The sequence below is a fragment of the Barbus barbus genome (genome assembly GCF_936440315.1).
Source record: "Barbus barbus genome assembly, chromosome: 22".
In the NCBI taxonomy this organism is placed as follows: Eukaryota; Metazoa; Chordata; class Actinopteri; order Cypriniformes; family Cyprinidae; genus Barbus; species Barbus barbus.
The window spans coordinates 22,686,714-22,701,254 of record NC_136750.1 but is presented as its reverse complement, the minus strand read 5'-3'; the positions used below and the strand labels follow the sequence as shown (position 1 = coordinate 22,701,254).

Sequence of the window (14,541 nt, the reverse complement as noted above, 5' to 3'; positions counted from 1 at the left end):
TGGTGAGATTCTAAGGCAGCAGTTCATCTATCTATCGCATAATGCATTAAGATAATCTTGGCAAATTAAGCAACAGAAATGTTGCTGTATACACTACCGATGGGTTTGGTAAGACTTTTTAATGTTTTTGAAAGAAGTCTCTTATGCTCATCAAGGCTGCATTTATCTGATCAAAAATACAGTAAAATGGTAAAATTACGAAATATTTTTTTACAATAAAAAAAAAAAACTGTTTTCCATTTTATAATTTTAAAATGTAATTTATTCCAATGTTGGCAAAGCTGAATATTGAGCAGCCATTACTACAGTCTTCAGTATCACATGATTCTTCAGAAATCATTCTAATATTCTAATAATCTTTTCTTCAAAATTAAGCTCAAAATAACAGCATTTAGTAAGGTAGTGTATTTATAGTTTATTCATACTGAAAAATATCAACAGAAACTGTTAAATGTACTGTATTTAAATAGTTATTTTATTTTTAATGATAACATTATTTGTGTGTTTCGTGTTGAGTCCACCATTCGTATCCAGCGAGGGGTATTATTTGCAAGTTGTATGGAGTTCGTATAGCAATCTAATAACTTTTGCTGTTTTTTTAGTTTTTGAAAAAGAGCCTGTTGCAATCTTTGTGTGTGTGGATATGTATTTGTCTCTGAATGAAATGGACAAGTGTTGTATATGCTGTACGTAATGTGCACCTTTATTTAAAGTGTTTATGTTTGTGCATGTATATTACCCTGTGAAGGGATAGTGTCCTCTGAACATGATGGCGTCGTGTTCTGTGTGCTGTATCCACTGGAGTACTGCAGAGAGTCACAGCTGCTCTTCTGCTGCTGTTCTATACTGAGCCCACGAGTCAGAACCATAGCCAGCTCACTGGCAGCGGATGACTTTGGCCTACCATGCTAAGAGAAAAAGAGAGAAAATAATAGATATGTATGTGCACTACCAGTCAAAAATCTGGTTTAATTAAGTTTTTTTTTTCTTATGCTCTGCAAAATATACAGTAAAAACAGTAATACTGTAAAATTTTTAGTACCATTTAAGTTAACTGTTTTCTTTTTTATTACATTTTAAGATGGGATTTATTTCCAGCATTATTACTCCAGTGAAATATTGAAAACAATTGCTTAATATTTTTAACAATATTTCTAATACATAAAATAAGTATTTCTAATTATTTGTAATAATTGATCATAACTAAGCACCAAATCAGCAAACTAGTATGATTTTTGAAGGATCGTGTGACACTGAAGACTGGAGTAATGGCTGCTGAAAATTCAGCTTTAACATCACAGGAATAAATTATATTAAAATTGAAAACAGCTATTTTAAATTGTAAAACTATTTTACAATATTACTGTTTTTCCTGCATTTTTAATTAAATGAATGTTGCCCTGGTTTTAAAACCATTTGTGACCCTGGACCACAAAACCAGTCTAAGTCGCTGGCGTATATTTTTAGCAATAGCCAAAAATATATGGGTCAAAATTATCGACTTTTCTTTTATGCCAAAAATCATTAGGACATTAAGTAAAGATCATGTTCCATTAAGACATTTTGTAAATTTCTTACCGTAAATATATCAAAACTTCATATGCATTGCTAAGAAGGTGATTTTCTCAATATTTAAATTTTTTTGCACCCTCAGATTCAAGATTTTCAAATAGTTGTATCTCTGTGAAATATTGTCCTAACAAATCATATATCAATGGAAAGCTTATTTATTCAGCTTTCAGATGATGACTAAATCTCAACTTCGAAAAATTTACACATTAGACTGGTTTTGTGGTCCAGGGTCACATTTAAAAAAAAAAAAAATCTGAATTATTCCAAACCTTTGACTGGTAGTGTTTATATTTTTAATTATTAAAAACAAATAAAATGATTAAAATGTTAAATTTTATGTTAAAAATCACTTCTCAATACCTTTGCAGTGAGGTCTTTAGAATTCATCCTAGCTAGTCTATAAGGATCTTCAGGGTGAATTATTCCATTTCCTCCCACTCCACTAGAGGGCTCTGCAGCCTCAGTCCTGCGCTGCCCGGTTACAGCAGTCTGCTCATAGTGACCTGCCTTTGACCAGTCCTGCTGCAAGAGGAAATTGTTGTTGTTTTTTTAAGGTCATGGAAATTTAGCCAGAATAGGACAAGACCTGCTTATTTAGTAGATGTTTATTTTTTTTTTTAAAGCCAGAAAACTTGAGGATGTTGGTTAATAGTGAAAAGTGGATGATAAAGTAATTAAATGGGATGAAATAAAAACAAACAAATTATAACTAATAATGTTTTATAACAGAAGATAATAAAGCAAATAAAGGTTGACCGAATGGTCAAAATGAAAAACAAACCTTCCAGTAAGAAATCTTTGATGTGGGTGAAGGGGAGTTTGATCCTGGGGATTGATTATAGGAAGGGGACGCAGGAAGTATGTAAGAGTGAGGCCTGATGGAGTCATTAAAACAGTGAGCAGGGCGAAAGGTAGCAAAGGATGAGCCGAACTGTGGAAACGGAATGACAGGATGGCCCAATCAAATACAGAAAACATCACACAAGCTTCAGTGAATACCCCACACCAAATAACAGTGTAATAATATACAAAAACAAATTAAATTAACCTATATATATATATAAAAGATTACCCTCGGACTTCTACTTAACAATGGGACAAAACAATCCATAGGGAACTAAATGTAATTTTATTGAGCTCAAATATATGGACAATGTGTTTAAGTGTTAAATAAAAGAAATATGATAACTTAAGTGCAAATTATGAAAAAAAAAAAGAAATGATATCAGAATTCTGGTGATTTAACAAAAAATGTAACAGAGCTCAATCATGAAAGATGATGCTGGGGGTGAAGAGATTAATTAATCAAATAATTTATTAATGACATTTCCTCACTGAAATTAATACTCACTATTGTGGGAGAGCCGCACTCACTGACTGACTGGCAGGTTTCTGAAGCCTCTGAGGATGCAGAACTAGAGGACTTCTGTTTACCAAAAATAGTTAAAGAATAAAGATAGGTCAGTGAAACTGATGTGGAAATAAGCATTCAACGAAATAGACAAAAACAAAACAGCAGATGAACTGGTAAAGACCTGGCTAGTGATGTCAGACGGCATGGGGGAGGGAGGTTTGGAGTGTACATTGGCATCTTGAGAGACAAATCCAGAATCATGAGAGGACACGCTGCTCAGGCGATGGGCACCACCTGGTGGCAGATGCACCAAACTGAGAGGAACGCAAGGAAATCATTAGTGTTACTCTCAAAACTAGCAAATAACCAAATGAGGATCTCCAAATACAACCGAGAATTGTTGAGACTACATATAGCTTAATAATATATTATAAAATAGCAGTAACTTAGAAATGAAGCAAAATCTTAAAGGTGATTAAAAAAAATGATGAGACAACACCTGCAAAGGCTGCTCTTCCTAGATCCAACACTACTAGGAGAAGAAGGTGGAGTCTGGTAGGACCAGTTATAGTCAGACCCCTTAAGATCCAAAATCACCTAGTGGAAATCAAAAATAATATATTTTTATTATTATTTGTGTGTGTATGTTTTTTAAATGATTTTCATATACGTGTTTAAGCACCTGTTCACTGGCCTCTGGCAGTTTATGTGGGTCAGTGGTCAACACGGTGAGGTCTTCAATAATGGCCTGGAGGTGAGTGGCCTCTCCCAGCATGGCAATTTCACCGATCTGAGGAAAGAGGTTAATGCCACTTTATTGTAAACAGCAAGCAAGCACTCCTTTCTTTCATTCAAATACATATATAGGAGAGAGCGGGGCATGTTGTCACTGGATGTTTTTTTTTTTTCATAAATGCATAAAATGGATGTTTTTAATTCAATAAATTTTACAAGTAAATACATTTTTATTATATATAATCTAGAAGTAACTTCAGACCCAGAGCCTTTCATTCTCACCACTACAGGCTGCAGGAAGCTGATGAAGGTGCAGTAGCGCCCCCTTTCCTCCAGAAGGGCTCGGCGCACAGCCTGCTTCTCAGTCTCCTCCATCAGAAGGTACATGTCACTCACATCCTGCATGGCACTGTCCAGCTGTGGCTGCAGTCCTCCTCGACCTGAGACGAAGAGAAAAAGAGATACCGTGAGATGTAATAAAGCAGTGTGTGGATAAACAATCCACGAAAGGTAAATTACACTACTCTTCAAAATTTGGGGTAAGTAAGATTTTATTCAGCAAGGATACTTTAAATTGATCAAAAGTGACAGTAAAAACTTATTTTGTTACCAAAAATAAAGGCTGTTCTTTTGAGCTTTCTATTCATCATAAAACCCTGAAAAAAATGTATGATTTCCATAAAACATTAAACAGCATAACTGTTTTTAGCTTGGATAATAATGTTTCTGGAGCACCAAATCATCATGTTAGAATGATTTCTGAAGGATCATGTGACACTGAAGACTGGAGTAACGACTACTGAAAATTCTGCTTTGCCATCACAGGAATAAATTACATTTTAAAATATATTAAATAAGAAACTGTTCTTTTGCTGTTTTTACTGCCTTGGTGAGGATTGGATCATTCTTTTAAAAACATTATTAAATCTTACAGACCCCAAACTTTTGAACTTTAAGTGTATGCTGAGATGCACTGAAAATTTAGCATTTTTAACACATGAAATGTTTGATGTAGATGTCAACACAAATGTCCCAAGCAAAGACAGATTAGGGTGGATAATGTCAACACAGCAACCAGGCATGGTCAGGCTTCATGCAAGGAAACCTTCATGAGCGTATAATGAAAATAATAAATGACACAGAGTTGATGCTATGAATCTAAACACACTGCAAATATTGCATGACTGTGCGTTGTGATTTCACAACACAGATGCTTATTATGTCTGATGGAAACAATGACAAAGAGATGAGCACGCTTTGCGAACAATGGAATTTTGTGTTTGAAAAGGACACTAAAACACTCTCATTAAACCACACGCAAAATGCCTCGGATGAAATGAAATCAATGTTAGTCATGCTAAATGTGATGAACTGAATACATACCTGGTAGTTCTACAGTTTATAAGCAGAAGCCAAGCCAATCACAGTATGAAAGACAGAGAGAAAAATAGCATTGCCATGAAGAAATTGCAAAGGTGTGAGGGAATGCAAAGCAATGCAATCGCAAGCGAGTCTGTTGCCTCACAACATTTATGATAAATTGCACTAATGTAATTATACATTTTCCCCCTCAACATTCTTCAAAATAGCTTCTTTTATTTTCCACAGAAGAAAGGAATTCATACAGGTTTGAAACAACACGAGAGTGTGTAAATAATGACCGAATATTCATTTTTGGGTGAACTATCCCTTTAAAAACAAACACAATGGAAGCATTCCTCCACTAGATGGAGGTACAGTTTACTGATCACCATCATCTGATTTAATAGGGTTACCGTGACCTTTTGACCCAACTCTTGAACTCTATAATCTGTCTTTGACCTAATTAATCTTGACATCAGAAAAAGTAAGCATGCAAGAGAAGGGGTTGAGTTAGAAAAGATCCCAGCACGACACAATTTCACAAATAATTTAACATACCAAACGTAGTAATACTCTAAAATAATGCACAGAGAGTGTGTGAGCGAGAGGGGAAATCATTGTCCTGACAGAGAGAATAAGACCACCAACCTTTTCTGGCTTTCTTCTGCAGCTTTATTGTGTCAGATGATTTCTTCTTGATCTCCTGCCTAGAGCGCTTGTACTCTGGTGAACAGAAGGAAGGTGTAAATTCACAGTGTACTGAGTATAACCAGGTTTGCTTATTGACAACTGTGATGAATCAGTCCCACCTTTGGCATGGTCTTTATCAAGCAGGGCAGCTGTTTTCTTCCACTCTTCTATCTTGTCTTGGAATGGGGCGATCATTTTTTCCATTAGAGCACTGAGTATAAATTAAAAATGGCAAAAATTAAACAAGAGATAATACAGTATTTAAAATGGTCATCCAACATCACAGTGTCATTTCAAGAAGAACAAAAAAAAATAAAATTAAACAGGCAGAACTCTATGATTATATTGGAAATATGAATTATGATTATACTACAGGTCAAATTTTGGAATAATTATTATTTTTAATGCTCTTATGCTCAAGGATGCATTTATTTGATCAAAAATACAGCAAAAAAACTAATATTGTGAAATAATATTACAATTTAGAAGAATGACAGTTTAATAGTTTAAAATAAAATGTAATTTAGTTCTGTTATGGCAAAGCATAATTTGGTGCTCAATTATTAGTAATGGTTCATATGTATTTTCAGTGCTGAAAATAGTTTTTGCTGCTTAATATTTTTGCAGAAACTATTAAAAAAAAATCTGGATTCTTTGATGAATTGAAAGTTCAACCGAACAGCATTTATTTGAAATAGAAATAACTCAACCCAACATTTGAATGGTACTGTATCAAGCAAAAACTGTCAACATTGGTAATAATAAATGTCTCGAGCATCAAATCAATGATGAATAACACTGAAGACTAGAGTAATGGCTGCAGAATTTCAGCTTTGCCATCATAGAAACAAATTATATATTAAAGTATTTTAAAACAGAAAACAGTTTTTTTAAATTGTAATAATATTTTGAAAAATTACTGTTTTAATGTATTTAATTATTAAATAAATGCAGCCTTGATGAGCATAAGAGACTTATTTCCAAAACATAAAATATGTACAAAAAAATTAAAATTAAACATAACTATATGGTTCCTGTATGAATACAAAATATGGAAATGAGCAGTGTGAAGATTTTCTCCTTTTGTGTTCCACAGAATAAATAAAATCATATGAGTAGCACTAGTTTGGAATAAAATGAGGGTGAGTATGAGATGAGAAAATGTCAATTTTTGGGTAAACTATTCCTTTAAGGTCAGCATTTGAAATCTGTGAGCGGTGAGCTAATTTGGTCTCTCTGAAGACAACACATTAAAGCCTTAGAGCAGGCTGATTAATCCATGTTTGCTTATCTCCGCAGTGGAAAATCAATGCCTGGCACAGACATAAAATCCTGCCTGTGCCGTCTGACTGGCGGGGAGCGAGGCATGAAAGTAATCACGCCATGGATGGGTCGATCACTCACTTGGTGAAGTGGCGTAGTTTGGCTTCGATGCTGCGGTGTCGCATGCACATCCGGGTCAAAGCAGAGCCAATATCCCTGGTGGCACCTGACAACAAGACAAATGAATGTTAAATAAAGAAATAAATATGAAATAAGAACATTTTGAGTGTCGATAGTCAATATTTTCAAAAACATTAGACAAATTTGTCCACATATAGATTTTGATCGCACATATAAAAATGGAAGTTGGAAGTTGTGGCCTAATGGTTATAGAGTCGGACTCATAATCCAAAGGTTGCGAGTTCGAGTCTTGGGCCGGCAGGGATTGTAGGTGGGGGGGAGTGAATGTCCAGCGCTCTCTCCACCCTCAATACCACGACTGAGGTGCCCTTGAACAAGGCACCGAACCCCCAACTGCTCCCCAGGCGGCACAGCATAAATGGCTGTCCATTGCTCCAGGTGTGTGTTCACGGTGTGTGTGTGTGTGTGTTCATGCTGTGTGTGTGCACTTTGGATGGGTTAAATGCAGAGAACGAATTCTGAGTATGAGTCACGTCACTTTAAATGGCCACAAGCAACAAAAGCAGGCCCATTAAAGGGAAAGTATGTGCTTGCTTACTCAGTGAAAATGCTAAATAATTGCACCATATTCACAGGAGACAGAACTTCAAAGACCACAAATAAAACACTTCCCAAACTGAATGGCTCTGATCCATCAAGAAGTTCTCACTCGCTTGGTGACCTTGAACACAATTACTTAGCGGTGTTAACTTTCCTCTTCAGCCAAGTGTAATTAAAAAGGGGTCTTAAGCTATAAAGCCCAGCCTGCCTGGGCCTTAACACAGCCAGCTCAGCCAAGATTTCCCCCAATCTCACAGCCAGATCTGATGAGATTGAACTCTGTTGGTGTGAGGGCCAGAAGGTTACACAGGCTAGAAGGGCCAAGGTCTCCACTTACAGAGTTCAAGGGGCCAGTGGATATATGAGAACATCTGACTGATTATGATAACAAGGGTTGGGAAACGTAAAGAACTAAACAATTATGGTATTTACAGTGTTCCACTTAATGATTCTGCTTCCTTAACTGTTCCTCTAATGATTCTTTCAATATTTGGAAAATAAGAAAATAAATGCATATTCATTGCCAAATAATGAGATGATTTCAATATGAAATACATTTTTTAAAATCTTGCAAAAGATCTGTTTGTATGAACAACAATACTAAACAAACCTATTTCATACATTAATATTTGTAAAATACTACTGACAAAATACATAATGTGAATATATATATAGCCTATATAAAATCATTTTTATGTTTTTGGTTCACTAAAAAGAACAATCTCATTAGGGTAATATGTTAGGGAACTGGACTACAGACTTGTGGTAATTTTGAATAAGCATTGCAACAAACTCCATCAGTGCTTTAGTGCAGTATTTCATTCGCAATGGTGGAACAATGCAAGAACCATTAATGGAACCAAACATCAAATATCTTTAAAAAAACTAAACATATGAAAACTGTCAGTCAATTACACAAGCTTTTAAAAGAGATGAATTATGTCATAGGTCTAGTGTTTTTGTACATCAAATATAAATTTGTGTGTGTGCAATAAGAAATAGGAGCAGCCCTCCATCTCTCCATCCAGCCAGGTCCAAAGGGACAAGGAGGGAACCCGGTAAAGGGATATCCCTCCATTCTTCCACTCTGTATCTGCCTTTCCTGTCTGCTCATGTTTCCTAAACACCATTATTACAGGAGAGAATGGGAGAGGCCGGAAATAACCTGCCCTCCTATAACCACACAAACACACACAAACACACATAACAACACACACAAACACACACACACACGGCTACTGAAGGACTTGAGTAAAATACAAAGATTTGAAGATTAAGTTCTTCAAACCAGTGTTGTTATTTTAGCATCACTATTATAGATTTGGTTAATATTTTGAATTAGATGTTATTTTTATATTTTAATTTTAATTTCAGTCAAAAAAAATTAATTTTGTTGTATTTTTTTTTTTATTAGTTTTCTTTAAAAAAATGTAGTTTTTAAATGTTAGTTTTTAGTTTATTTAGTTTTAGTATTTAGTAATTGATTATTGTAGTACTTCAGCTTTAAGAGAAATATTAATAAATAATTTAATATTTTATTTCAGAAGGCTTAATGTTTATTTCAAATAATATACAGTGTGTGTGTGTGTTTTTATATATATATATATATATAGTTTTTGTTTTAGTTGTAATATGTAACGATAATAACCCTGCTTCAAATTAAATTCTATTTGATATATGACATATTTATGCATTTTCTTCAATCAAATCAGCACTATAAAAAGCACCAGTGCCCGCATGACAAGTTGTTTACAGTTTGTCCCATTGGGTGGGACACTGACAGATTGAACGGTGGCCAAACCAGGTGTCAGTTAAGAGGAAAGGAAGAAAGAAAGGAAGGAAATTCAGCCATCTGAATCCTCAGTCTAAAGGTCTGTAGTCAGGAAATGATATTGCAAAAATAAGGGGAAAAAAAGAAAAAAGAACATTCCCTGTGTACCATTTGGCTCAAAGCCGCAGGTCCATCCCATAGTGTCTGTCTGAGAGAAAGGCCCACCGTCAGTACACAGCGTGCTAGTCCAAAAGCATGCATGTCTCACATCCTATTCTCAAAGGTCTTTGGCAAGGCAAATCAAGTTCAACGCTACTGGTGTTGAGACATAACAGAGCTGTTCCTGAGTTGATCTGTGCACACACACAACTATTTGCAAACTCAGTGCAAAGTTCACAGCTGCACTTTCGCTCAAAAGCGAAGGCTTTTTTATCTCAAAAACAGACCTTCTCGACGTCATTGCTACAGTGGAGATGATATGCTACACAAATACACTCACACACCTGCCAGCATCCTTTTCCCTTCCCTTGAGGGATCAGCTGACAGCTCCTTCCTGAAAGCGTTCACAGACTTCCTGTATCCAGGAGTCCCCTGGCCTCCCACCCCAACCGGACACTCGCAACTCCCAAAGCCTTCCTTCACACCACATGATGCAGAGACTTTAGATGCTCCATTCAGCCAAACTCTCACTACCTCCAACACCTGCCCACGACTGGGAAGCTATTTAGCAGATCTGTGAACCCTTGAGGAACTGCACATGTGCTCAACGGCTGTTTAAAGGGATAGTGCACCTAAATATGATCATTTTAGCATTGCCATTTACTCAACCTCATGTTGTTCCAAACCTGTATGACTTTCTTTCTATATAACACAAAAGATATTTCAAAGAACTGTTTTTATCCATACAATGAAAGTAAATGACAACAAAATATTCATCCTGATCTTGGTGACCTCTGTTGAGAATGAAAATTGTTCTAGATGTTGAGCAACACTTTGTACAACTATAATGTGCATGGATTAATTGTTCACAATAACGCCAAGAATGTGCATAATGGGAATAGAGTCAAATTTGAATCCATGTTCACTTTAAAAATAAAAGCTCCCTGCATTGCTTGTAAAAGTGGTGGCAAATGAGAAAAATAATTTGTTATCTTCACAGAAAGATATTTGGTTCTAGCCACCTTGACAAAGAAACGAAATGTGACCTTAACATTATTTCAGTCAAAACATCTGATAAAGTAACAGCCTTCACATCCATCTGAAGGGAGAAGCAGTTTCCATGGGTCTCTGACTCTCAGATGTGCCCTTTTGCTTTCTGAATGGATATGTGTGCAGGTGCAGAAGTAGTTGGCAGACACTCTTAACAGAGCCTGTGAATGGCTGGCACTGGAACAGTTTGATTTTCCGCTGAAAAGACTTTTATTTTCCACTAACGTCACTTGAGAAGTGCTATAATGGTAGCTATTTACACTGAAAAAAATTCAACACCTAAAAATTACTCTTATTTTTTTACAGCCAATTTTATATTTATGGTTTGGTTGAAACCTTACATTTTGATTTAATATGATTAAAAAATATTATTTTCCCAAAGACAAAAACATGCATACAAAAATAAAAATATTGATTATAAAGACCATACTTAATCAATATATTATCTTTAGACATAAGCCAAAATATTACTTACTGTAAGTCAGTCTAATTTTTTAATAACTTCACTTCACCATAAAAATGTGCTATAATATGTAAGTAGATTTTTTGCTTAAAATTACACTAAAACATTTGTTAGTCTGTTTAGTGTTTATTTAATTTAGTTTACTTACTTAAATTGTGAAAGTCATTGATGTTTATTCTGATGTCTTTTGAATCTAAAATATATTTTCTGCTAGTGCTAAAGAATCACCAATAATTAATAAAACCCACAATAATTTCTTCAGCCAGTAAAGCTAGCTATCATCTACAACTAGAAAATACTATTTAAACAAAACCGTTTATTTTAATCCTTTTCTGTTAGGAGTGTTATTTGCTTTTAGACAACCAGAACAGGTTTAAACCAGAAACAATGATTTTCTAGACCAATATAAAAATACACTTTGAATAAACAAGTTTGTTCTTATTCAGTGTTTTAGCAAACTCACATAGCAAACTTGGTCTGTCTCCATTCTGACTCTTCAATCAAGTCTTGATGGATAAAATTAAGTCTTGCTCTCTGAATATCTAGTTTCACTTGGAAATGCACCACATTAGAAAAGTACAGTTACAAATGAGGATTCACTTTACATTTAATAAATATCTCTTTGGGGCCACTATATAGTGTGGGACTGAAGAAAACATGAAGCGCTGACATACTCAATTCTTCATGTTAACACATCCACACAACCTTAAACATAAATGCACATGAGTAAAAACAAAAACATCCACTGCTCTTTCCCTCTTCTCACGTTTGTAGCTACAAATCACGTTTTTGCTGAAAAAAAGCCTGCCTGAAGCACATTTCTGAGGGTTGCATAACGATCTAATAAACTAGCAGACTAATAAACAGAAGGACTCAATGTCAAAGATGTTCTCACGTTCATTGTCTAGCACGAGTTACATGAAACGACAGACAGAGACAGAGACAGGAAGACCAGTGACAGCAAAGCTGTGTTTGGCCCCCTGCCTTCCCTCTATCTGTTCTCAATTACTCCAGACTTCCCAGGACTCTCTCTGGCATGAGGAGGGGACATTAAGGATGCCCATGTGTGTACGGATTAGTGTGAGTGTGTGCATGTGTGTTTACAGCCTCTAAGACTTCCTGTCTGGGGGATAGAGCATTACTGCTAAAAATACTCCGCAGTCCTCCTCACCAGATGTGCTTCACATTATAGCTTCAGCAAAAACACACTCACACATTTGACTAAAACAGACATAATAGTGACCCCTCTTCTCTGTCTGTCTCTCTGTTCATCCGTCTCTCTATTAAGGGTGACAGTAGTTCAGTCAGGCGTGAGTTCAAGATAACATCATCACTTTTCCCAGTCTGCTGTTCGTCCTCATCTTTTCCTTTACACCATTGATTCCCAGACAGAGTTATGTGTTCCTGAGGTACGTCTGAGGGTACTGGAACACAATTTGATTTTGAACCTAAGGGTAATGAGCATCAGGAATCAATATGCTGATTTTTCCTTTTTTAGTGTCAATTCTCTTTTCATTAGGATGTAGAACATACTGTTCTTTTAATACTTTATATTGTTTTCAAGCGTCTGCGCTTGGCTTCAACAGCTGAACGTAACTGATTCCACACTAAATGTGTTGATTCTGGAAGATTCTAAATGCACTCCAGGTTTCCTCTCTATTGTGAATAATATTTGTGGTAAAGACTGTTATAAGAGGCACTCAAGAATATAAAATGTGTGCTTGCTTTTACTAAAGACAAATAATGAAAGACAGAGGTTAGCTTAACAGCTGTTGGTTCTTCCATTTGTATAAATTTAAAGGAATAGTTCACCCAAAATTTTGTAATCATTTACTCATCCTCATGTTGTTCCAAACCTAAGTTTTTTTCTTATATTGAACACAAAAGAAGATACTCTGAAGAATTTTGAAGAACCAAACAGTTGTTCGTCACCATTGACTTCCATAGTTGGTTGGGAAAGAAATACTATGGAAGTCAGTTCTTCAAACTATCTTCTTTTATGCTCAACATAAGAAAGAAACTACAGGTTTGGAACGACATGAGGGTGAGGAAATAAAAAATTGTCATTTGTGGGTGAACTATCCTTTTAAAGCTTCCCCTCATAGCAGTATTGAAAAATAATACCATCATTAATGGTATTTTGAATCAGTACCAAAACCTTTTTATAGACCATGATGCATGTCAATAAAATCGTAGTATTGCATCTCAGACATCCAAAAACCATGGTTGTACCACAGCATCATGTTAACAAAACCATACTGGCACAATATATCCTTTGTCCAAAAAGACATGTCAAAATACATTAAATAATTAACAAATAAATGCGTAATAATCTAATTATTTAAATAAATATAATTCAAATCTTTAAATAATTGTAAATAATTATGAGTGCTTGCTTTAACTAAAGGTAAATAAGGAAGAACAAAATCCACAATACGTATTGTTACCGAATTATGCAAACCTGAAGTTCAGAATCCATCTTTATACTTACTGTTAATATGTACACACACAGCATTATTTTATTATATACTATATAGCCGTAGAATAAATCTATTGCAAAGGTAATGGCCACATATAACTTTCCTAAGTGAATAAATCCATAAATCAGTTGGGAGTTGTTTGGTGACCCACAGACCTGATAAAAAGGTAAGTTAACAGAAAAGGGTGAAATGTAGCAAGTGTGAATCTGCCGGTATAATCTCTAGTGCCAAGTAAGGCAAATTCTTGCCCATGCCCCACACTCCAGATGGCTGGTACGGATACATGCCATCTGCCAGTCCAGAGCTACAGGAAAGATTAGCAGCCCACTGCGTCCCACTGACACACACTCGCAGTAACATGCACAAACTCATTCTGTGTGTCAGAACAAGGTAAAGAGGATTACACATCTCTGCCTCGCCACTGCAAGCCAGGCGAAATCGCTTCCAAGCTCCTTCCATGTATAGACATAAGCGCTCATACAGTATACATACGCTGAGAAGAGCCTGTCATCAGCGTGGATGGAAAACACGCACATACAAACCCAAGAGCCATCATTAAAACACACCTCACCCCGATCCCATGACAGAGAGGTTTGTGACCATCTCCCATGGCACATCTCTCACAACATAAGAAATTACCCGCGGGACTAACTATACACTTACACAACTAAATCACTATGGGGTGGTGCAATAGAGCAAGGCTGACATCATATAAAAACGTTGAATTAGATGTGTTAATAAAGATCTAGATGAACAAAACATGTATCATTACATCTGACTTGTGTTCCAGTAAACATCCCTCCTCTAGCATTCATCACTTGAAGTGAATGTAAGCAAATGCTGTTATTTTTAGAGGCCAGACATCCAAATGCAAGTCAAACACAGACATCAAACACTTCCA

General features: G+C 35.7%; 1 protein-coding gene across 2 annotated transcripts in view; it reads right to left on the bottom strand.

The window, feature by feature from the left end:
• Positions 1 to 14,541, bottom strand: part of LOC306888025 (protein MTSS 2-like) — a 28,138-nt gene that overhangs the window by 1,940 nt on the left and 11,657 nt on the right. Inside the window, exons 4-14 of one of the 2 annotated variants that reach the window (XM_079446118.1) lie at positions 7,118 to 7,202; positions 5,833 to 5,924; positions 5,672 to 5,746; positions 3,944 to 4,101; positions 3,609 to 3,716; positions 3,426 to 3,523; positions 3,108 to 3,240; positions 2,924 to 2,998; positions 2,354 to 2,503; positions 1,933 to 2,094; positions 740 to 908 (exon numbers count right to left, since the gene is read on the bottom strand). In XM_079446118.1, the coding sequence (XP_079302244.1) occupies positions 740 to 908; positions 1,933 to 2,094; positions 2,354 to 2,503; positions 2,924 to 2,998; positions 3,108 to 3,240; positions 3,426 to 3,523; positions 3,609 to 3,716; positions 3,944 to 4,101; positions 5,672 to 5,746; positions 5,833 to 5,924; positions 7,118 to 7,202 (1,305 nt within the window). The remainder of the gene's footprint in view (positions 1 to 739; positions 909 to 1,932; positions 2,095 to 2,353; positions 2,504 to 2,923; positions 2,999 to 3,107; positions 3,241 to 3,425; positions 3,524 to 3,608; positions 3,717 to 3,943; positions 4,102 to 5,671; positions 5,747 to 5,832; positions 5,925 to 7,117; positions 7,203 to 14,541) is intronic. The other variant, XM_079446119.1, reaches the window with a different exon arrangement.